At 51.4% G+C, this 23,639-nt stretch overlaps 1 protein-coding gene across 5 annotated transcripts in view; it reads left to right on the top strand.

Annotated features, from left to right (window-relative positions):
• Positions 1–23,639, top strand: part of BOC (BOC cell adhesion associated, oncogene regulated) — a 122,345-nt gene that overhangs the window by 85,607 nt on the left and 13,099 nt on the right. For all 5 annotated transcript variants that reach the window (XM_055126548.1, XM_055126547.1, XM_055126549.1 and 2 more), the window contains 5 exons: positions 15,733–15,879; positions 18,292–18,435; positions 19,133–19,426; positions 19,697–19,969; positions 21,663–21,964. In XM_055126548.1, coding sequence (XP_054982523.1) covers positions 15,733–15,879; positions 18,292–18,435; positions 19,133–19,426; positions 19,697–19,969; positions 21,663–21,964 — 1,160 coding nt within the window. The remainder of the gene's footprint in view (positions 1–15,732; positions 15,880–18,291; positions 18,436–19,132; positions 19,427–19,696; positions 19,970–21,662; positions 21,965–23,639) is intronic.

Here is a 23,639-nt window from a genome sequence, read left to right as displayed (position 1 = left end):
GCATGCATCTCTAATTTTAAGATTGAGATGACTAATTTTCAGGATATACACAAGGATTAGAGAGATGATTGTATATGGAGGGAGGTTCTTGCCTTGCACATAGAACCCTGGTTCTATCTCCACCACTGCCTATGAGTCCCTGAGAATTACTGGGAGTAACCCCTGAGCACAGAGGCGGGAGTAAGCCCTCCACACTACTGGGAATGGCCCAAAATCCCTTATAAAAAGGGAAAATATTATCCATAGAGTGATTAGTCTTGTGACACGAACTGCCTGCTGCTTTTTCCATTTGTGTATAGATGCAGCATATACACTCACTGCTCCCTCTTGCCCCTTCTAACCACGTCGCCTTTTCCATCTGGAATAGGCTGACAGGTACTAATGCCCCCCAAACAACACCTGGTGTCTTTGCCTTACCATTCTGAGACTGTTCCCTATTGCCGGGCAATGAGTTGGCTTCCCGAATTTCTTTATTATAAATAAGCCTTACCATGGAGCAACCTTGCTGCTTTTACTGTGCTACTCACCTAGGACGAAGATTTCACCTGCAAATGGTCAACACGTGTCTAAGACTCCAAAAATGCTGTAACCCTTCAACCCTTCATTTGGCCTAATTAGGAGCCAGGCTTAACCTTTAATTGTTTGGAGGAAGCAAGATTTGGAGAGGAGATTTACTTTGGAGATACAAGGTGTGAGAAGAGAAAAGTTATAGCCTTTACTTAAAAAAAAAAAATCTTTTCTGCTCCTTGAGGGATCTACACTTGGCAGCGAGGACAAAGGGAAGGGTTTGGTTGCTACCCAAAAGGCACAGTGAGAGGAGAAGGGGCTTGTGTGGAGGCTGAGTGAGTTTTGTTCGAAAGCCAAGAACTATTGGCTTGTCATTTAGACAGGAATCAGAAGTGAGATGTTCGGGCCTGGTGAGGACAGAGAAGAGCTGCAGATCGAGAGAGCAGCTTTGGGATGGGGCAGTGCTTGCAGGGCTTGTGTCACGGTGGACTAGAACTGCAGTCGCCCTCCTTTGGAGGGGGCCGTAGCGGGGCGGCGGCCAGGCAGGAAAGGCAGGAGAAAGGGGTGCTGTCTTTGGGTTAATGCCATGAGGGATTTGGCCCAGACTCAGCAGTTAGATTAAGTTTCCGAAAGCACATTCCTGAGCAGAATGGGGGCTGTGTTTTGCTGGCTGGCCGATGTACAAGGGAGACAGAATTGTAGAAATGATTCTGGAAGGCCTGGTCTGCTTTTCGCGGCAAGGCAGTGCCTTGGTGTGCTGCTAGGCACGTACGCGTGCACACACACCTGCCCCGCCACGCGTGTAAGGCCAGCTTTGCTCTTATTCCGTTAAACTGAACATTTCTTGTCCCACCAGGTTCGGTGCACATTAGTGAGCCCCTGGAGGTCACAGGGAACTGTTGATTTGGCTGAGGATTTGGGGGTGAAGGAGTCTCTGGCCAAAGCACCTTTCTGGTCCAACCTTTGAACCAGAAAGCAAAGTAAAAAGTGAAAAGTGAAGTAAAACCTTTGGCTTTAATTCATCTGTGAGCGGCCGGGGAGTTCTGGACTTCTCTCACTTCGGCATCAGCTCCTGGTCTTTCCATCTGCAGAGGCTGACCCAGCACATCACCAAGTTGTCCCCATCATGTGTATAACACTTTTCTCTCTCTAGTCTCCCACGTACCATGTTCCTTTTCCCTCCATTCTGATTCAGCCTTTGGCTGATTCTCAGCACAGAAGAGCAAGTGATCATGCCCGGCTCATCAGAGCTGGCATATGATGTGCAAACTACTTTCTAATGCTTAACTCAAGTCAACAAACATTCAAATAAATTCCTAGTTTTAATTTTTCAATTACAATTTTTTTTCACTTCTTTTTCTTGGTTTGACTGGTTGTTTGGGGGCCACACCTGACTGTGCAGGCTTACTCCAATCTCTGCACTCAGGGATCAATCCTGTCTGGTTTGGGGGACCACTGGGGGTGCCAGCGATCACATCTGGGTTGGCTACATGCATAGCAAGGCCCCGCCACTGTACTCTCTCTCCCTCTCTGGCCCCCTCTTTCTTTTTTGATTCATTCTTTCTCCCCACTGCCCTCTCATCCCTAGGTCCCAGTCACAGTTGGAGATGAGAAAAACAGCAACGGGGTAGCAGTTCCTTCCATACCTGGGAGTTTCCCTCCTAAACTAAAGCAAATCTTACATTGCTGCTGTTTGAGTTGAGACAGGATCTGTAACGCTTCCTTGAGGTCTCGAAGCACCGTGATCATGAATGAACTTCAGGATTGTCTACTCTCTGGCTTCAGAGAGAAGAAAGTGAGGCAGCTGACAGGAAACGAAGGCAGCCATCTCTGTGGCTGTGTCTTTGAAGAGAGGTCAAACTTTGTCAGTGGACCTTTATTTTCTTCCACAATGAACAAAAGGAAGAGTCAAACTAGTATAATGGCAAAAAGAAAATTCTCTCAAGAAATATCTGGGGTTATGGCACGGGGTGAAGGTATCTGGTCTGATGCCTCACACCACAGACCCCTAGAGCAGCCCTGGAGGTCCCGAAGAACCACTTGGGTACCCCAGGTGATCCCTGGCACCAGAGGGCCTGTGAAGCTCCTCGAGGGCTTTCATTGACTGGCGCAGATCACTGTGAGGGGACCTCCCCGCATCTCGAGAGATAGTTGAGTGGCTGAATTTGTGCTTTGCAAGAGACCCTGGCTGTATTCCTGGCACCTCATGGTGCCTGAAGCAATCCATGAGCACTGAGTTAGGAGTATTCCTGGAGTGCTGCTGTCTGTGGTTCAGAAAGAAAATGTTCTGGGGTTCTGGATAGTTGGCTCAGAAGGTTAGAGCACACACTTGACCAGTAGTACCACATAGTCTCCTCACACCACTGAGCTGCACTGCCAGCAGCATCCCGGGAGCACCAGCAGGTGTGGCCCAGAATGATGGATCTCCTGGGCTTTGACTCCGTCACTTACCGTTTATTTGACTTTTGTACAAATCCCGGATTGCCACAACTGTGAAATGAGCTCAGTAGTAATTATTGCGTCATCTGTCTTGTGGAAGCTCTTGAGATTCAAATGAGAGAATATGTGAGAGTAATATTTTGAAGTCTTTTTATAAATTCTTGGTGAATTTCTTCACCCATCTGGTGAAGAAACACTTGCGGAGCATTCAGTTGCAGTCACTTGGGGCATCGGGTCCAACCAAGTGCTCCCCAGCTCCATTCTGAGCTCATCGCTTAGGAAGACAGAGGCAACCAAGTTTCCGAACCTGGCCCTTTGCTGACAGAGCAGCTTTTCAGGAAGAGAGAAGTCACCCACTTCTTGGGGACAGCTTCCTGGAGGCACCTGGTTACCAACCCAGATCCCCACCTCCCCAGCACCTCAGGGGCCCCTTCACTGTATTGGATGCTGTCAGTGTTGTCCACAGAGCTGCCAGCTAGGTTCTGGTTGGCTCTCTGATGTGTGCAGATTTGAGCAGATGGTCCTTGGCTCTCGCTAGCAAGCTGTTGCCTACTCTGGCCCTCAGCACGGGGAATTCCACAGACAGAAGCTGTATTTCTCTCTGCTCACCTCAGCCCTCAACTCTGATTGCCATCAGAAGCTCATGAAATCTTTGAGACTCTGACTTAGAATGATTCTCATTCTGTGGATTAGAATAGACCTGTTGAAGGACACATCTTTCTGATTTCTAGCTGTCCTTATCCCTGTGTGTGCTAGTGTTCTCCAGAGAAGTGGAATTACCTATCTATTCGTCTACTTATAATTGGATATTGAGGGGGAAGAGATATGATCACAAAGAGAGAAGGGGAGGGGGAAGGAGAGGAGAGGAAGTGAGAAAAGATTTATCTTCAAGAGCTAGTTCACATGATTATAGAGGTGGACAAGTTCAGAATCCGTCGCACAAGCCAAGCAGGCTGAAGACTGATGAATCTCACTTGGGAAACAGGAAACCATCTATTTTCTAGTATGGGCAGCAGAGCTCACTGTTAGCATGTTTGGAGGTTGGTGTCCTGAGAATTGGGTCGTGTTCAGAATCTCTGGCAGAACACAGTATGACCTAGTGCCTGTCATTGAGGGTCTCAGTCTACTAAGAATGGGGGCTGCAATAAATAAAACAAGTCATACCCGTGAGTTGCCAAATAAAGATATCAGTTCACTTTTGAGGTAGCGCAGGCTCACCATGTTTCATTTCAGTTTCCAGGCATTGAGGAACACTCAGGGATAGAGCCTACAAGAATGTGTGTGGGACAACCTTTATTCAGAATTTTTAATTACCTCAGGACTGGAGTGATAGCACAGCAGGTAGGGTGTTTGCCTTGCATGGGACCGACTTGGGTTCGATTCCTCCGTCCATCTCGGAGAGCCTGGCAAGCTACCGAGAGTATCCCGCCTGCATGGCAGAGCCTGGCAAGCTACCCGTGGCCTATTCGATATGCCGAGAACAGTAACAACAAGTCTCACAATGGAGATGTTACTGGTGCCCACTTGAGCAAATCAATGAACAACAGGATGACAGTGCTACAGTGCTACTTTCCTCAGACTCATAAAACCACTGAATCAAGCTTTCAGTATTGTGTCTGATGGAGTTTCCAGGCCAGTTCCTGCACTTCTAAACTAAGTCAAATTTCCATAGTGAGAGATCTCTCTGGTGAGTTCAGTCGGATCTGGAATCTCACTACCAGATGATAGTCTCTCCGCATATTCCACATCCATTCCCTACACCCTGCGTTCCTCTTTGCTTTTCCTTTTAGGATTCATTTCGTGATGAAGAAAGGGAACCTTGTATCTCTGGAAACACGGGGCCTGGGCAGCATCACGTCCTTGGACCCTTGCATTAGCCACTGGCCTCGATGGCTCAGAATTGCCAACGGGACCCCCTGGCCTATTGAGTACCACTTTGGAGCCAACTCACCCCCCCACCAATAAAAATGAAAAAGAAAGGAAACCTTAGTGACCATTGTTTAGTGTCATCCCTCTCAACAGGCCCAGTTTAGTCAGCCAGTTGCCCCTCGACAAAGGAATGATGCATTTGCTTCAGATGGGCCCAAAAACTCACTGTGGGCCTGGGTGCCAGCCTTTTGCTTGGATATGAAGGGGTGGCAGCAGGAAAAAGAGTTGAGGGAGGAAAGAATGACATCGAGTTGCCCCAGGAGAAAAGGAAGTCGGCATCCTTCAGGGCTGCTTGTGAGAGATGGTTACTTCCACACTGGGGTGTAGAGTTGGGAAAGGGGTGTGATATTTACCTAGCAGAATTGTTATATGTTTGGTTTTTTTTTTATATTTGGACAAGAAAATTATGGAAAGTAGATCGATTCCAAAGGTGCTGAGCAAGTTGCATCTCTTACTAGGAAATAACTAACATGCCTTATAGCTTTAGGCCAAAGAGCCATTAACCTTTTATGGTTTTAATTGAAAATGGGCAGACATGTCACACCTCACAAGGATTTCCCCTGGTAGGCAGTTGAAATCTTCACACGGCACTGGCAACAATAAAGCCCCTCAGGTCTGGCACAGAACCCACCTAGGGAGTTCAGGGCGTTTTTGCAACCATCTGCCCCGAAGCCCCTGGGTTTTAATTCTCTATTTAATAGTGACCTCTGTTCGTTGAAGCAAGACCTCAGGTATGCAGTACATCTTCTGCTAAAGACACGCTGAGGACTCTGAATCTGTCCCTCTGTCTGTGCCTTGCACACACAACCATGTGCTCTGGAGGATCTGTGCACATTTTTTAAACTAAGAGCAAAGGGAGGTCCACATGGGATGTGCCCAAGTAGTGCAGGCCATAGCACCAGTGAGCCAGAACAGACTTTGAGGGGTTCTTCAGAGAGATGAGAGAAGCTTGTGTGACACCATTGGACCCCTTTAAGGAACAGGCAGCAGGGTGATACCTCTAAGATGAAAAAAAGAATCAGGAGAGCAAGTGAGTCTGTCTGCCACCCCTGTCATTTGAGTGTAGAAAAATTAAGGGATTCTACCTTGACCTTCTTTTCTAGACTTTAAACCATCTTTGGGATCTAGTAAAATAACCTGGAGAATTGGAGAACTGGGAGTGTGTTGGGCAAATGAAACAAACTGTTCGTATCTAACATAAAAGACTTATCATTTAATGGTGAAGAAAATAATGTAAGTAAATGGGGGAACAGACTTGTGGAGACAAAAATAGCATTATTTTTTATTTGTTTATTTATTTTGCTTTTGGGGTCACACTCAGCAATGCTCAAGGGTTACTCCTGGCTCTACACTCAGGAATTACTCCTGGTGGTGCTCGGGGGACCGTATGGGATGCTGGGAATCAATCCTGGGTCGGCTGTGTGCAAGGCAAATGCCCTTCCCACTATGCTATTGCTCCAGTTCCAAACAGCTTTATTTTTTGTGGGGAGAATTATGCTTGATTTTTTTTTTTTTTTTAGTGATCGTGCTCCTCTTTGACTTTACAAACATTTCAAGACTCCAGAAACCACAGAATGAAACTCAGGCAGGAGCATGATATCTTTCTCGAGACCCAGCCAACCTTGTCTTTCCCTCGGCACATTTTATACCCCCCCCTTGTTTGGAGGAATGATGCTCCCTTCTGCAGCATCTTCCTTTCTACCCCCTTCTCCCAGAAACTTTTTATCTCTCAAAGATCAAAACATTTCTTCTCCATTTTTCAGATTGCATGTATGTTCACCGTGGTCCCCACCGATCCTGAAACAGTGCCCCTGCCTGCCTCTCTGTCCCTCTTTTCTCTGGTCCCTCCTTCTGTTGAAAAATTCTTTCTTGGCCCCTCTGGTTTTCAGATCTTATTGCGATTTCCTTTTACACGCTTTTTTACTCTCTGTCACTCTGCCTGGACGTGAGACCAACCCCATTTGTCTCAGTGACCCAGTGCCTTCCACACTGCCTTTGGTGACTGTGCAGCAAGAAGATGCCCAGATAAAATGTGTTTAAAGTCTTGAAGATCAAAAATGGCATGCAGAAGACACGTCAGTTCTGATCTGGGAAGGAAAGTAGAACAGGTGAAAGTAAGAACTCAAGATATAAATAGGTTGAGGAAACAAATTCAGAAACTGTTTACGAAAACTGGCCAGGGCCAAAGAGAGAGGACAGGGACAAAGGCACTCGCCTTACAGGTGGCCATCTCCCGGTTGGGTGCCCTGGAATTACATGGTCCCCTAAGCACGTCCAAAATAACCCGTAAGCACAGAGCCAAAGGTAGTTGCTGAACAGCCCCAGCTATGACACAAAACAAAACAAAGAATGAAAAGTACAAAGAAATAAATGATGGCTCAGAAAAGGCGCTTACAAGACATTTAAATGTTTGGAGGAGACTTTGGAACTTCTAGAACCTCTGAAGGGAGGTAAATGAGTATGGCCCCCATTTTTCTACCAGACACTGTGTGGGACGCAGGCAGAGGTGGGGGGTGCAAGCGTTGGTAGGCACTGTTACTTATAGAAATATGTAGTTCCAAGTGTGTGGGCAGAAAAAGTGGTACCCAGTGTGGCCCCACTGACCCTAGGGCCGTGGCCCTGCCTGCCTCACCCGCCTAGAATTCTGCCCTTTGGGGCCATGCTGAAGTACTCGCCACCGTTCTCCTATGGGTGCCGTCGCCTCCGTTTTCTTTCATCCCACCTTCTGGTGCAAGCTGCCAGGCCTGCCACAGACTGCGCCAGGATCTGGCTCTGATGAGCCCAGACCACCAGGATTCACATTAATTTTCCCATTGCTAAGTTTATAGTTTATATTTGGTTGATCAGAGAAATATGTATGATGTGGGTTGCTGGCAAGTAAATCATTTTTCCTTCGTTTCCAGCGTATTTTTCAAACCATTTAATTCTTTCATCTAGTCCAAAAGTAACTCCCCAGCTCTGCTCAGCAGCCCTACCTCCTAGCGGCCCTGATGTCAGATCAATGAGATGGTCCACAGACAGTCTCGCTGTTCATCTGGTCGCCAGACTCAGTGGAGACGTGGCTCTCATCCTCGACTTGTCTTCAAGGATTAATCATATTTCAGTTCTCTTGTTATGTCCTTAAAAAATATTTTAATTGGTTCAAGCCAAAAAATTCCCAACGCATTAGTTCAGTTTACAACAGATCACGGAATGACGTGGGCAGCGGGCTTCTTCCCCTTCTCTCTCCTTTCCCCACACGTCTCCCTTTCTGCCCTCTCCCACCTCCTGCTTACCTTCTTCCCTGACTTTGATCTTCGGCCTTGCTCCCCCTGGCTCTTTCATCACTTCTCCTTCAGCTTTTTCCCACTGTTCAAAGCTGCTGTACACTCCATCTCCATGCGAAGGAAAAGAAACACAAAATCTAATGACGAATGCGTTTGGCATCTGCAGAGAAGAGGTTTCCCCAGGCTCCCTCCCTCCACCCGCCCTCCCCCCACCTCATGAAAACCTTTTCTTTAAATAAAAGAAAGCATGCCTTGTTTTCATCAGAAAGTGTGCTTGAGGAATGTTATGTCATGTTTCTGTGGCTGTCAGGAGAAAACTTTGGAGCCAAAATTATGTCTGCAGTTGAACAGGCAAGAGGGGAAAAAAATCCCAAAGATGGCAAACATATTTATCCGCTCTCCCAGCCTGTGAGAGAGGGCAGGATGCCTGCTGTCTCCAGCTCTTAGCTTCTCTGCTAGTCCAGGTGACCTGGCTCAGGCCAGTGTCCTGGTGGAGGTGGGGGTGTGGCTCAGGCAGTTTCCTGGTGGAGGCAGTAGGCACAGCTTGTTGGGAATTTGGGGGCTGGAGCGATAGCACAGCGGGTAGGGCGTTTGCCTTGCACTCAGTTGACCCAGGTTTGATTCCCAGCAGCCCATATGGTCCCCCGAGCACCGCCAGGAGTAATTCCTGAGTGCATGAGCCAGGAGTAACCCCTGTGCATCGCCAGTTGTGACCCAAAAAGGAAAAACAAACAAACAAACAAACAAACAAACAGCTCGTTGGGAATTAGTGTGCCCTGCCTTATGGGCTATGTTGGTCTTCCCTTTTAGATTGTGCTGTCACTAGACATCCCACCTGCCTTCCTTGTACCTCCTGAGGTGCCTGGTGTTGCCCACTGCTTGCCAGCTCCGAACTGGCTGAATCTGATGCCCAGAGGGATGGTGGTGTCTGAGGCCTGGCTGCTGGCAGTGGTGGCTTTCCTGCCCTGTGGGCCAGGCTACCTTGTAGAGAGTGGCAGGGTAGCGCAAAGATCAGAGGTTTAGTCGCCAGCCCATGTCCCTGGCTTCTGAGAGGCCGGCGCGTCCTCTAGTACATGGCACAAGCTGCCAGGCCACTGCCCTCCAGCCTCCACTCTGCCGAGCAATGCTGTGATTTCTCTGCTCGCCAGTGGGCACGGGAGAGACCCCGCACTGTCAGAGGCCAACCAGAGAAGCGAGGCCGGGACCCATTCCATTCACAAACCACCACCTCTCTGTCCATCCATGAAGCAGTGAGCCGCAGGCTACCCGCCACAGCAAGCCCTCAGTGACTCGGCCCCTCTCACCCCTCTGCTGTCTTTCCCGAAAGAGCCACAAGCTCAGCAGGCGCCACTCGGGCAAAGTCGTACCCTGCTTTGTAGCATTAGCCGTCTCCACAGTAAGCCACCGCAAGGACAAGTCGGGGCTTGGAGGCCGGGAGGGCTAGGCAGGAGAACTGTCAGAAACTTGCCGGTGGCCCCGAGGCTGGGAGCCACCCCGGCTGCAGCAGCGCCCCATGCGGATGGAGCCCGTCCAAACCTCAGCCGATGAGTGCAGACTTGTCCTGGAGGGGGGCACGGGGCCGACTCCATGTGAGAAACGCCTCGCTGGGGAGAAAGGCCACATGTCCAGGACTTCGTGGAGATGAACTGTGGGTAACTGTGCCTCCTCTGCCGAGCGTGCTGTGTTACCCCGCTTCCCACCCCAGCAGAATTGAGCCCTGATGTGCAGCCTGAGGAAGGGCTCTGGGAGGCGGGATTGAAGGGCCTGGGAGGGATACTAGATTGATGGATCCCGGTCAGGGCATTTTGCTAAGGTAACTCTGTGTGTTCATTCTGTGAACATCGAAGGGGGATTAGCCTCCAATTAAGATCAGATCATTACATACTGGCATGTAATCCATAGCTCTAGGAAGCCTTTTAGCATCCAAAGCAGCGGTTTAACGGCCAGGGTGCAGGTGTCGGACGGTTAGAAACCACGAGTCTAAAGGAAGAATCAAAGCTGAGAGGGGATGAGAAAGAAATCTGAAAGGCGCTCAAGATAAAACTTGTCAATGTGTAATTTCGAGAGCGATGGCGGTGAGGCGGTCACGCCCACGTGCCTCTCTGCGGCTCTCTGCTGGCTCCCCCGTGGCTGAGGACGGCCCTGCCCACCTGGAGGGAACCGAGTACATCACCACTTGTATTCCAACAAGTTGCATGTGTTTGGGATCCTCCTGGAGTCGGGGGTCAGCAGGTTTCTCTTCCCTTCAGAAACCCAGTGCTAGGAAGATTAAGAGCTGGCAGTGCTATCTGGACCCTAAACTATCATGCACTTTCTGATGTTCTAGGACAGAGAAAGGTCCTACAGGTACACAGAATCTGGGCTGCTGGGCTGCTGGGAATTGTGGAGACAGTAGGAGTGGCCCTGCCGGCACCTGATTAGTGCAGACAGATTCACCCACTAGCCCAGAGAATGCATAAAGTGGGGGTCTGTGAAGGCAGCAGAGGGGACTGAGGGAAGGTAAGAGGATGACGGCTGCAAAAACATCCCTCTTCAAGCACACTGGGCAACAGGCAAGGGCAGGTGTCCTCTCGAACCCATTTCTCCACGAAACCCGATCCTTCATCCTGCAGAGGAGGCCTGCTAACCCCACTTCTAGTCGCAGCCCTGCTCCTCATTCATTTCCTGTGAGACACTCATCACCAGGAAACCGCTTTGCGGCTGAGGCTTGCAGATAGGTTGCTTCCCGTCTCTGCATTCTTCTCCTCTGCTGGCTGATGAGGATATCATTGATCCTGCCATCTGCACCCCACCACCCCCCAATGAAACAGGAAAAGGGATGCACTGATTTCCAGATCATTCATCCCTTCATTCCTCTGCCTTCGATCCCCTCTTGAAACTCAACTGCAGCTCCAGCAGCTGAATCAGGAGTGTCTGTCCAGTGCAGCCACAGCAAGGGCTTAAACTTCAGGGACCCAGAGAGGGGCCAAGGCCAAGGCTTACGCGGCTGCTCACTTGTTTTGTTGCCAGGAAAGCCTGCCTGCCAGTCAGCTCTGGTAAGGAACTGGATCCCCAGCTGGCGTGTCTTGAGTCCTGTCTACACAGGCTGTTTGGCACATGCTGGCATTAGGACGGGCGGCTGTCTGGCCACATGGCTGACCCAGGCCCTGCGCCTTGGCCCCCTCCTCCGCCCCCCCCACCACCACATCGCCTTCTGTCTCCGGCTGAGCAGTCGTCAAAGGGTGCAGAGGGAGCCAAGAGGGGCTTAGGGGGCACAGTGTTTTCTTGTCTGGGTCTGTGAGGCGGGTGCGGGAAGGGGTGCATGCTCCGTGCCTGGATAAGCCCTCAATTACAGCGGGGCAGGAGCCCCGGGCCATTGAGATGGAGAAGGGCTTCTGGTGCCAAACTCCTTTCAGTTGTTCACATCTTTCTTACAAAATGATCTGCTCGGTTTAAGTATATATATTCTGGCTTGGGGGCGAATTTACTTGGAATGAGGTAAAGAAAAGGAGGAGGGGTGGGGCGGGGGGGAGGCAACAGCTCTTTATTAGAGCATGGAAGAGAGTGCTTCTTGGTGACGGAGGTATTTTGCCAGTGGTCCCTGAGCTCACAATAGCTTGCTGCTCCCTTTGTGGGAAATCTCCTGACTTGGCAGGTACGCGGTGCCCTGTGCCAGGGGGGGAGGATTAAGGCCTTCTCATGGTTTCAATTCATTGCTTTTGAGAAGCAGTTAGCAACATTTTTCTGCAACAGGCAGATGCAGCCCTCCCTCTTCCATAACCTCTGCCCTTATTTTCTCTGAAAGCAAATGTAGGCACTCACAGGGCCGAGAGGCTCCGCCATGACTGGGCTACATAAATTGTGGAAGCTACTGAGAAACTAAACGGCAAAGTTCCCTGTTCAGACATTATTACGTATTTCAGGATGGTGCCCTCAGAGCCTAGTCACGAGTTTTGGTCCTTTCGAATGCTTCCCTGAGATGTTGACATGGGCGTCTCCCTCTGAACTATGCATCAAGTCCACAGAGATTTAGAGGCCATTTGGTCTAAGCTGAATCCTGTGCAGTGTGGGGTGTGGAGTTAGGGTCAGGGGACACAGTGCAAAATCTTTAGGCTGTCCACCAGGAATTTTCCATTTTACTAGGGCCTGCTGTCTCACAAAACTAATCATGAGACAAAAGCCAGAAGGCTCCTATGCACCCAAAGGAAATAATCTGTGAGAGAGCTCTCCTCAACACCTGTGCATCAGTTTTTTTACTTTCCAGTTTCCAACCTGGAAAGTAAAATAGGGCAACAAGAATGAATCAGGAAGGGGCTGGAGCGATAGCGCAGCGGGTAGGGTGTTTGCCTTGCATGTGGCCGACCCAGGTTCGATTCCCAACATCCCATATGGTCCCCCGAGCACCACCAGGAGTAATTCCTGAGTGCAGAGCCAGAATTAACCCTTGTGCATCTCCAGGTGTGACCCAAAAAGCAAAAAAAAGAGAATGAATCAGGAAGAAGTCTCTCAGTTTTGTCACACCAACCCACTCTGGAAGCAATACTTCTTTATTCTTTTCTATAAAAGAATTATGAGCACTGTGATGTTGATAGTAATGCTTCAGGTTGACTGTTTCCAGCACCACACCTGACACCAGTGTCATTGTCATTGTCCCTCCACAATGTCCCCTGCCCCCATTAGCAAACTCACTTCTGCAAGTGGACTTTCAGCGTCTGCAATCATCAGGTGTTTTTTTTTTAATTCCTCTCCTCTCTCTCTTCATAGTTCGCATCCGTGGGGCTGGAGAGAGCTCACTGGGCTGCTTGGTATGCAAGATGTGTGGCGTTGATCCTTGGCATGAAATCCCCGGAGCACAGTGGGAGATTTCCCCCAAGAGCAATGCCAGGAGTAGCCCTTGAGCACTGCCAGACAGGCCCTAAATGAAATAAAACAAACTAGACATGTGAGAGGGATCATTCTGTATTTGTCCCTCTCCTTTGACCCCCTTGACATCTTATCCTCTGGTTCCATTTACATAGTGGTGAGCTACAAAATTTCATCTTTTCTTCCAGCCCAGTTGTGTTGCATCGCGTGCATATACCACCGTTTCTTTATTCACTCTTTTGTTCTTAGGCACTTGGGTTGTTTCCAGACTTTGGCTGTTGTAAATAGTGCTGCTGTGAGTATAAGAATGCAAATATCTCTTCAAATTAACATTTGGGGGCTCTTGGGGTAGGCGCCAAAAAGTGGGATTGCTGGATCCTCAATATACAAGCTCAAGTTTTAGTTTTAAGAATTGTCCATATATTTTCCACAGAAGCCAAGCCAATTCATTCCCACCAGCTGTGGGTGATACTTCCTTTCCCCCTCATTGCCACCAGCACTGTTACTTTCGATGTGTGCCACTTGCACTGGTTTGAGGTGATATCTCATTGTTTTAATTTATATTTCCTTGAGAATCAGTGTACAACACATTTTTATATGCGTTTTTCATATCCAGATGGCCAGCGTATATCTTGAAAATGTGTCTGTTTAGTTTTTCATCCAGTTTTAGATGGGGTTGGTTGTTTTATTTTGCTTTTGAGTTTTATAAATTTTGGAAGGCAGCTATGCTCACCACTATACCACCAACGTGAGTTTTATAAATTTTGACTATTATCCCTTTGTGTGGTGAGTATTTTCTGCTGGTCCACAAGGTGTCTGCATTCTTGTCATTATTTCTTTCACAGAAGCATGTATTTCTTACTCTATGATTATTAAATCTAAGTCACTTGTGTTTCAGTGACTCCAGAATTAATCTCTTAGGCAACGTTCTCATTTCAAAATAGCCGCACTAAGATATAAGGTTGGGCATAAGGTATTTATTGTGCTAGACTCTTGTCCTTGAGCTCACAGTGTAGACCAAATTCAACTATGAAAGTTGAGTTCACAGGCAGCATGAATGGGCTTCTGGTTCCTGATTTGAGGGCCCAGCTTCCAGGATATGAATTCGGTTAGTGAGCATATATTGAGCATCTGTTGAGGCCAGGACCTGCGTTAATGTAAGCAACACATTGATGAATGAGACTTGGTCCCTGCCTCTTAAAGTTTCACATTTTCCAATTGTAATCAAAGGAATAGTGATCCTGCCATAAAAGGAAAGGAGCTCGGCTAAGATATTCTAGAAATTTCCATGAGGAAACCTCCTGACCTTACCAAGTGACTTGATCACCTGGCTCTCCTCTGGTGACAATAGTTTGTTTTTGGTAATTACCCTTTGTCTTCTGTGAGAAACCTGATGCCCTTCTTCCTTGCCTCTTTCTTCAGGGCTTCAGTGGAAACAACAGTATAGGCAGGTGGAATCTTGCAGAGGAATTGTAGTCGCTCTGATGCTATCACTTCCAAGAGCAGAGCAGAATTTGATGTGTTCAGCAGAGGCTGCCCCCAGGGCTTTCTAAGTGACTGTGAAAAGAGTGTCTGGGTAAATGTTTTCATCTCCCTTATCTTATTCCCCCCGTTCATTTCATTTCCTGCCTTAAATTGAATTCAGCTACAATCCTGAAAACCAATTTTTGAATGTGGTTTCTGTTGCACAAATGGCCCCTGTTTGGGGTATGCAGCCCTGGGATTTGGCTCCTGTTTGGAATGTTGGACGGTTTGGGAAACTTCCTGCCCTTGTTCCAGATGGCTCTGTCCTCTCCCAGTTTAGACGCCGGTTCTCCTGCTGGCGAGCCAAGTTAGGAGAGACGGCCACCATGGGAGACCCAGTCAGGTGTCAGGACCCTCTGCTCCCCCTCATTCTACTGCCAGGTAACAGGCAGAGGAGACTCCTTTTTGCCCTGGAACCCCCCTGAGCATCCCCAGAGCCCCAGCCCAGACTTGAGAAAGGATTAGCCACAGCAAAGCACAGAGTTATTGGGTAGCAGAAACCAGCATTGCAGTTGTAATCTGGGCTGCTTTTTGTTTGATTTTGGGGGAGGACGGTGGTGGCGTTGGCGGGGGGCGGGGGGGGGGGCGGGGGTGCTCGGTAAGCATAGCCAGGGACTACTCCTGGCTCTGTGCTCAGGGACCACTCTTGGCAAGGCTGGGGACATCATACAGGGTGCTGGCAATTGAACTCAGTTTGTTCGCATACAAGGCAAGCTCCCTTCTTGGATCTGAGTGGGATGGCCCTGGGTTGGAATTGAAAGAATCCAGGGCCAGTAGCTTTTTCTCTGTGGATTCCGTAAAGAACCTGGAAATTTCCTGATTGTACTGAGGAAAAGAAATCAGCCTTCTCGTTCCTTGTTCACTCCAGTGTCTATCCACGGGCTGGCCTGTGTCAGGGCATTTGCGTGTTAACCATGACCCGTGTTGGGTTCGGTCAGCTTGAGGGCCTGGCCAACTTGCCCCCAGGTCTCTGGAAGAGAGGAGACTGGCCATACCTTCATCACAAGTACCCCCTGAGGAAGTCATCCATGCCCTCCTGTTCCACTCCGACAGTCCCCACTGAACTCCTGTGCAGTGACGGAGGGTCTCATCCTCCATGCTGAGAACTCCAAGAGCCAAGCAGAGGCTGGAGGAGGGACTTGGAGCACCCCTGAAGAATCCTTCCTGCCCATGTGGTGCTGCTTTGCCTCTGGATGCCCACCAGGCACCTTCCCTCTCTCCACAGACCTCCAGGACTTCAAACTGGACGTGCAGCATGTGATTGAAGTAGACGAGGGGAACACGGCTGTCATAGCCTGCCACCTTCCCGAGAGCCACCCCAAAGCCCAGGTCCGTTACAGCGTCAAGCAAGAGTGGCTGGAGGCCTCCCGAGGTGAGTGGGCACTCCAGGGTCCTGAGGCCAGGGCCAGGAGGGACCTGGCTGCTTAGAGAACTGCTGTTTCTCTTCCTACTTCCGGTCTGCTGTCTTCTGTCTTGATGTTTAGCCCTGGTGGGGGGGGGGGGGGAGCTGGGGTGGGGGGGACTGGCCACCCTTGTGGAAATTCGTGTCCTGAAGAATTCCGTCAGCCCCTTGGAAAGTCTGAGAGGCATTGCTGAGCTGCTGCCATTTGGTCAACATCTGTCCCCACCCCCCAGCAAACCCAGCTGTTCTGGACCTGGGGGGCTCCCCAGGGACGGGTGCCCTTACCCACACAGAGAACTAAGTTTCTCCCTCCAGTCCTCTTCCCAGTAAGGCAACGATTCTAGCTTTCACAGTCATCCTAGGGGATGTGGCAGACGGCCCGGGGAAGCCACACCGTGGAGCCTGCAGGCAGAGGGGGTCACTAGAACTGGCAGCTTCTACCCTCAGCTGATCCTGAGCTCCGAGCCAAGGAGACCCGGCTGACTCGTCTGGATCCCCCAACCGACAATGGATCCCTTTTCTCATAACCAGAGATTTCTAATAGTATAATACATGTGCTGACTTTTTCAAGTGGAGAAAGAAAAAAACAGTATAGAAAATTGGCACTGTGATGGGTGGGTGTTTTGGAACATCGGAACCTAAAACATCGGAACCTAAAACATTGGAACATTATGGCCCTGTAAATAGTGTTGTCTCCAGAACATTTTTGAAAAGTACAGAAATTTTTTTGAAAGGGCCAAACCCCAAAGCCTACCCCTGAGAAGTAACTGGAGACTGAGCGAGAAAGAGTCTGGACCCCACCGTGCCTTGGGGAGGCCTGTCCACTCACACAGACGTCTGGCCTTGCACTCACAGCTAAAGGCGGCAGGCGGGCCTCCAGCTCTACAGACCTAAGGAACAGGGACCCCAGGGCTTGCAGGCCAGGCACTGACCACTGACTGCTTCCGAGTGCTAGGCTGTGCTTGCCCGGAAGCTCCATCTGACCAGTCACTAAGTCACGAGGGTGCCCATAATCTGCACGGCTATTTCCTATTTAAGAGTCTGAACATGCGGGCCAAAGAGAGAGTACAGTGGGTAGGGAGCTTGCCTTGCATGTGGCCAACCAAGTTCTACTGCCAGCATTCCATATTGTTCCCCAAGCCCTGCCAGGTGTGATTCCTGAGGGCAGTGCCAGGAGGAAGCCCTGAGCACTGCCAGGTGTGGCTCCAATAAAAAAAAATGAATAAGAGGGGCTGGAGCGATAGCACAGCGGGTAGGGCGTTTGCCTTGCACGCGGCCGACCTGGGTTCGATCCCTGGCATCCCATATGGTCCCCCAAGCACTGCCAGGAGTAATTCCTGAGTGAAAAGCCAGGAGTAACCCCTGAGCATCGCTGGGTGTGACCCAAAAAGCAAAAAATAAAATAAAATAAAATAAATTAAAAAAAATGAATAAGAGAATCTGAATGCAGACCTGCAGCCCCTCTGCCTCAGCATTCCTGCATGCAGAGGCAGACAGAGCCTCGTCTAAGATAGTGACATGGAGAAAAGCTTTCAGTGGTGTTCGTGGAGAGGGCAGTGGTGGAAAGCTAGAGTATTCCTCTCTGGTTGCAGAAATCTTAGAGTCACGTGGCTCAGAGATGTGACTGCAGTGAAGACGCCTGGGAGTTCTAGAGTCAGTTCTCTCCTGCCTTGGGGCTTGTAAAGGGGCTTGCATCACCATGTGGATGCATGTGCGTGCGTGCATGCGTGCATGCGTGTGTGTGTGTGTGTGTGTACGTGTGTGTGTGTGTGTGTGTGTGCATGTGTGATATGTAGAGCAGGCATCCTAGGAACGGACTGCTCCGTCCTTATGGTGGCCTGTGGGCTGACAGTCCTGTCGCCACTTGACAAATGAGGGAGCAGAATCAGAGATGCTGGTACCTTACCTGAAGTCACAAGGCACCTGCACATGCAGAGCTTGAGCCCAGGACTGGCTGGCACCAATGCCACTTCCTTCCACCCTGCCCTGAAAGGGTGGCACCAGACCTCTGTGCTGACATGGGGTCAGTGACTGTTCATCAGTTGGTTGCTTAACTCCTTAGTTGGTTCGTTTTTTTCCCTGATAATTTTGCCCCAGGTAGTAGTGTAAGGTTGGATGGGGGAGAACAGGTCTTTGGTGTGGGCTAATGGGGACTAAAAGTAAGGGTATCTCTCTCTCTCTCTCCCTCCCTCCCTCTCTCTCTCTCTCTCTCTCTCTCTCTCTCTCTCTCTCTCTCTCTCTCTCTCTCTCTCTCTCTCTCTCTCTCTCTCTCTCACACACACACACACACACACACACACACACACACACCCTTGATAGAGATGCTAAGTGCTGCTGCATTCTGGGGCCAAACTCATCCCTCGTGTCTTGCCCTGCCCTCAGGTAACTACCTGATCATGCCATCGGGGAACCTTCAGATCGTGAATGCCAGCCAGGAGGATGAGGGGATGTACAAGTGCGCTGCCTACAACCCAGTGACCCAGGAAGTAAAAACTTCAGGCTCCAGCGATCGGCTGCGAGTGCGCCGTAAGGAGTGGTGGGGTACCCAGCTTCAAGGGACGGGGGGGTGCCTCTGGGGCCAGCTCTGGATCTGAGCTCCCAGAAGAGGGGCAAGGAGGAGGCTCGGCCCAAGGGACAACCCCTACTTGAGAGACCAACAGAGCTGGGAGGGACCCTTTCTCCTGCCCGCCTCGGAGGGCAGCTGTGCTTGCTGGCCCCATCGTGGCCCCTTGGAGGGCACCCCTTTGTCCTTCACTGTGTCATCCTCAGGGGTGCATTCTTCCACGAGAGATCTCTTTGAGCACAGACTGGGAGCCACAGACTGGCCCCTGGTTCTCTAGACTTCCTGAACAAGCGGGGAAATCACCAGCAACTTTAAGGGCCTCCCTGAGCACGCTGCATCCTGGCCTGGTGCTCCGCCCCCAACAGCGCTGCCCGCACCTGTGTTGCCAGTCTCTGTGCCTGCCCTGCCCCCTGCTCCTCTGCCCTCTTCTTCCCGTCTCTACACAAGGTCTCTGGGGTCCTTCAGGAAGGCAGGACCCAGGGGGATTGAGTCACTTATCCCACTTTGTCGAGGTTGTAAGCCCCTCCAGGACAGTTTGATTCCAAATCCCCCCCACCCCCCGCCCCGTCCAGGACCACCTTGGGCCACCACCCAAGTCCAGGCAGAGGGGGCCATGACAGGAAGTCCCGGTGCCACCTGCCGTCCTTGCCCTCTCGACAGGCTCCACTGCCGAGGCTGCGCGCATCATCTACCCGCCCGAGGCCCAGACCATTGTCGTCACCAAAGGCCAGAGTCTCATCCTGGAGTGTGTGGCCAGCGGCATCCCACCGCCCCGGGTGACCTGGGCCAAGGACGGCTCCAGCATGACTGGCTACAACAAGACGCGCTTCCTGCTGAGCAACCTCCTCATCGACGCCACCAGCGAGGAGGACTCGGGCACCTACCGCTGCATGGCCGACAACGGCGTGGGGGAGCCGGGGGCCGCCGTCATCCTCTACAACGTCCAGGTGTTCGGTGAGCATCCCCCCGACGCTTGCTCCTTCCCCTGCTCATCGGCTGGTGCCTTTTCTGGAAACGCACAGCCTGGGGCTCAGATGGGGTTGGTGCCTTGTGACGGGTGGGCCTGAGAGGGGAGCAGCCTGGACCTCGAGCCTGTGGATGCCCAGTCCCTGTCCCGCGATCCTCGGCAGCCCCAGGGACAGAGGACGCCATTCCTGTGGTGACTGTGGTCCCCCGGCCCGGGAAGGCTCGGGACCTCTCTGACCCCCTCTGCTTTCCCCACAGAGCCCCCCGAGGTCACCGTGGAGCTGTCACAGCTGGTGATCCCGTGGGGCCAGAGCGCCAAGCTGCTGTGTGAGGTGCGCGGGAACCCACCCCCTGCCGTCCTGTGGCTGAGGAACGCCGTGCCCCTGGCCCCCAGCCAGCGCCTGAGGCTATCTCGGAGGTCCCTGCGGGTGGTCGGCGTGGGGCCTCAGGACGAGGGCGTCTACCAGTGCATGGCTGAGAATGAAGTTGGGAGCGCCCAGGCTGGGGTCCAGCTGAGGACCGTCAGACCAGGTGAGCTCAGTCCCCAAAGCCTGGGAGGGCCCCAAGGCAAAACTAACCCCACTTAGAATCCTTGCCTGTAAAACAGTAAAAGTGACTCTTCCGGTAAGGCCCAGCTTACACTTACTTCCTCAAAGAAAGTGGAAGTGCACATTCTTACTAATAAAAAGGACCCATTTGACCTGTATTAAAAAAAAAAATTCTGGGACCAGAGTGATAGTACAGTGGGAAAGGCACTTGCCTTGCATGCAGTTAACCTGGGTTCGATTCCTGGCACCCCCAAATAGTCCCTGGAGCCTTGCCACAAGTGATTCCTGAGTGCAGAACCCGGGTAGGCCCTGAGCACTGCTGGGTATGACACCAAAACAAACCAAAAAATCATTTTTAATTAGTATAATCAGTAGGTTCCTGGGATTCTGTGAACTTAATCACTGTTCTAACATACAGAAAAAATTAAGACTAGAGAGATAGACTGGAGCAATAGAACATCGGGTAGCGGCCGACCCGGGTTTGATTCCTCCATCCCTCTCAGAGAGCCCAGCAAGCTACCGGAGTATCTCGCCCGCACGGCGGAGCCTGGCAAGCTACCCGTGGCATATTGGATATGCCAAAAACAGTAACAACAAGTCTCACAATGGAGACATTACTGGTGCCCACTCGAGCAAATCGATGAACAATGGGAGGACAGTGCTACAGCATTACAAAGAGATAATGCAGTGGGTAGGGTGCTTGCTCTGTCCACCTGGGTTCGATCCCCAGCATTCTATATGGCCCCCTGACTACTAGGACCAATTCCTGAGCATCTCTGGGTGTGGCTGAGAAACAAATAAAAAGTAAGCCTAGGGATCAGGGAGCTCATTCAAAAGGTGAGAGTTTATGCCTTGCTGTGATAGCCCCCCAGATCCAATCCCTCGTACCTCATGACCCCCGACACTCTGCTGGTGTTCATTCCCGGCAGCCCCCAGGCCCTCTTGGCCACCCTGAGCACTTCTCAGCCAGAGCAGTTGCCCATCGCTGCACTTGAACACAGAAGCATCAGACACGTGCAGCTGGGCTGATTGTTGCAGGGACGGCCCCATGTCCCCCGAGCACTGCTAGGGAGCTGCCCCACCACCACCACCACCACCAAAGAAAGGCAAAGCAGGTCCATCAGCTTGGTCCACTTCCCTTGGCGTCTGTAACCCAGTCAAGCAGTGACTGCATATGCTCTGCACGGGTTTTGGGAGTGAGGAGAAGGCAGAAAACCCTCGAGAAGACCCTGCCACTGGGCACGCCCTGCCTGGGGGGAGAGAGCACTGAGCCCAGAAGCACTTTGTAGGAAGGAGGACAGTGAGGTCAAGGTTGTGGTGGCTTCCAGTTGACATCCCCCCTCCTGATCCAGGCCCTGCACACGCGGGACCATGGTTGGCTGCGCTGTTCAGGGTCACGCCCGCAGCCTGCCCCCAAGATGAGTTACTGGGGCTCACACCTTGGGAGCAAACAGCTTGTGTGAGCCTCGGAGGATGAGGAGCCAGTGAGGCCGGCCTGGGCAGGGCGGGCCCAGCGTGCTCATCACAGAGCCAGCCTGTGCGTCAAGCCCCTCACAGCTCCCGGACGGGGCCTCTTTCTGCCTCTGCCCGTCGTCCTCATCTTTCTTCCGGGGACGACGGCTCAGTGACCCAAGGGGACTGAAGCTCTCTTCCTGCCCTTCTGTTTTCCTGCTCAGGCATGACCCTGAGACCCGGGCGGGAGGCCAAGCCGGACACTGCCACCCCTCCCATGCCACCCGCCGGACCAGCTGCAAGTCCCGACCAGCTGCTGAAGGGCCTCCCGAGACCCCCACCGTCGGCGCAGTCGGCGTCCCCGCGGTGCCTTGGAGAGAAGGGGCCGGTCGCTCCTGCCGAGGCCCCCGTCATCCTCAGCTCACCCCGCACCTCCAAGACAGACTCGTACGAGCTGGTGTGGCGGCCGAGGCACGAGGGGGCCAGCTGGGCGCCCATCCTCTACTACGTGGTGAAGCATCGCAAGGTACAGGCCCTCCCTCCGCACAGCCACCTCTGTGGGAGCCCCTCATAGCCACGCCCATCATGCCCGCTGCTGCTCTGAGCCCCCGGGACGCGCCAGCCCCATCCCAGTAAGCGGCTGTGATGGGGCATTTTTTTGGGTGCCAAGAGCTGGGCGTGCATCTTGCAGGTCTGAGCTCTCTGCCCTCTTTTCCTTTCTTTTTCATTATTGTAGTGTGGGTCACATGTCTACAGTGCTCTTGGCTTTGGGGTCTTGATGTACGTAGTTACGTCACCTCTAAACCACCCAGATGTCTCCGAACCTTTGCCGCTGTCCTTATACTATCCCCAGCCTCCTCTGACCCCCCTGCCTTCCCTTCTCCTTCCCTGGCTTCCTCGTTTCTCTAATCCAGGGCCAGGGGGTTGCCATCAGTTGATAACTTCCATTGCCTTGTTTTGTCTCTCTTCTCTACACCACAGGTAAGTGAGAACCGCTGGTGTTTGTCCTTCTCTCTCTGGCTTAACGTGATACTCCCAGTTCTATCCAGTGGGGTGCAGTGGGGTGCACGATCTTATCTCGTCTTATAGCCACACAGTGTTTCATTGTGTATATGCGGTACACGCTTATCCGTTCATCTGCCGTTGGACATTTGGGTTGTTTCCACCTCCTGGCCATTGTACCAGGCGCTGCAGTTCCACACTCATTTTGCCGATGCGAGTGCTTCTGGCTTCTCATTCCTGAGGAGAGCTCGCCCACCTCCCCTCTTCCTTCTGATATTTGTTGCTGCTGTTTGCTTGGTCTTGTTTTTTAACCACAGTCAGCTCTGTGGGTCCCTCTCTGCAGGCACTCTGGCCTGGCGGGCACACTCTACGGCCGGAAAAGCAAATACCTCTGAACAAGTGTTGGCTCTGAGGGCGTATGAAATAGCTCTCAGTTCTTGGGATTCATCCACTTCCGGGTTTTGACCAGCAGGCATTTGAGCTAAAAGTGGAGTGCGTTGTTCAGATCTCAGCTCTTCCTTCTGGACAGACAGAAATCTGTCCAGGTACATGTGTCTCTGACTCTGGCGGGACATGGGACAGAGCTGAGCCGTCCCTGCCGCTCTGGGTAGAAGCACTCACCTGCGACCATCCTATGGGGAAGAAGAGAGTGACCAGTAAGAGAAGGCCTGTCCATGCTCCTCTTTGGCCCACGTCCTTGCTATTCTCGCTCTGAAGTCAGTAGACAGGAGAATGTCATCGTTCTTAGCCAGATTTTAAAAAAATACTCTAATTTGATGGGGGCCTGAGCAATAGTAAGGCCTAGTTAGTAGGGCCCTTGCCTTGCACGCAGCTGACTTGAGTTTGACTCCTGGCACCCCAGTTCTCCAAGACCCCTGAGCACTGCCAAGGGTGGCCCCCAAACCAAAAAAAAAAAGGAACAAGAACAACAAACCCCTCTAATTTGATAAGTACTGTGGTTATAAATGCTTGACTTAATGATGCCTCTGTATTATTTTTGCTTATGAAAGTGCTGGGTACACTAGGTGGGGTGGATTAAAAGCGGTGTGGCTTTTCCCAACACTGTATATCATCCTGTGGACCCCAGCAGGTTTGGAACCAGAGAACAGAGCAAATCCCAAACACAGCCGGGTGTGACCTGTCCGCCCACCACAATAATTGTATGGCAATGAAATGAGAAGTCTTGGTCTCGCCTCCTT

This window comes from Sorex araneus, chromosome 2 (assembly GCF_027595985.1).
Source record: "Sorex araneus isolate mSorAra2 chromosome 2, mSorAra2.pri, whole genome shotgun sequence".
NCBI classification, from domain to species: domain Eukaryota; kingdom Metazoa; phylum Chordata; class Mammalia; order Eulipotyphla; family Soricidae; genus Sorex; species Sorex araneus.
This window is presented reverse-complemented; position numbering and strand designations above follow the sequence as displayed.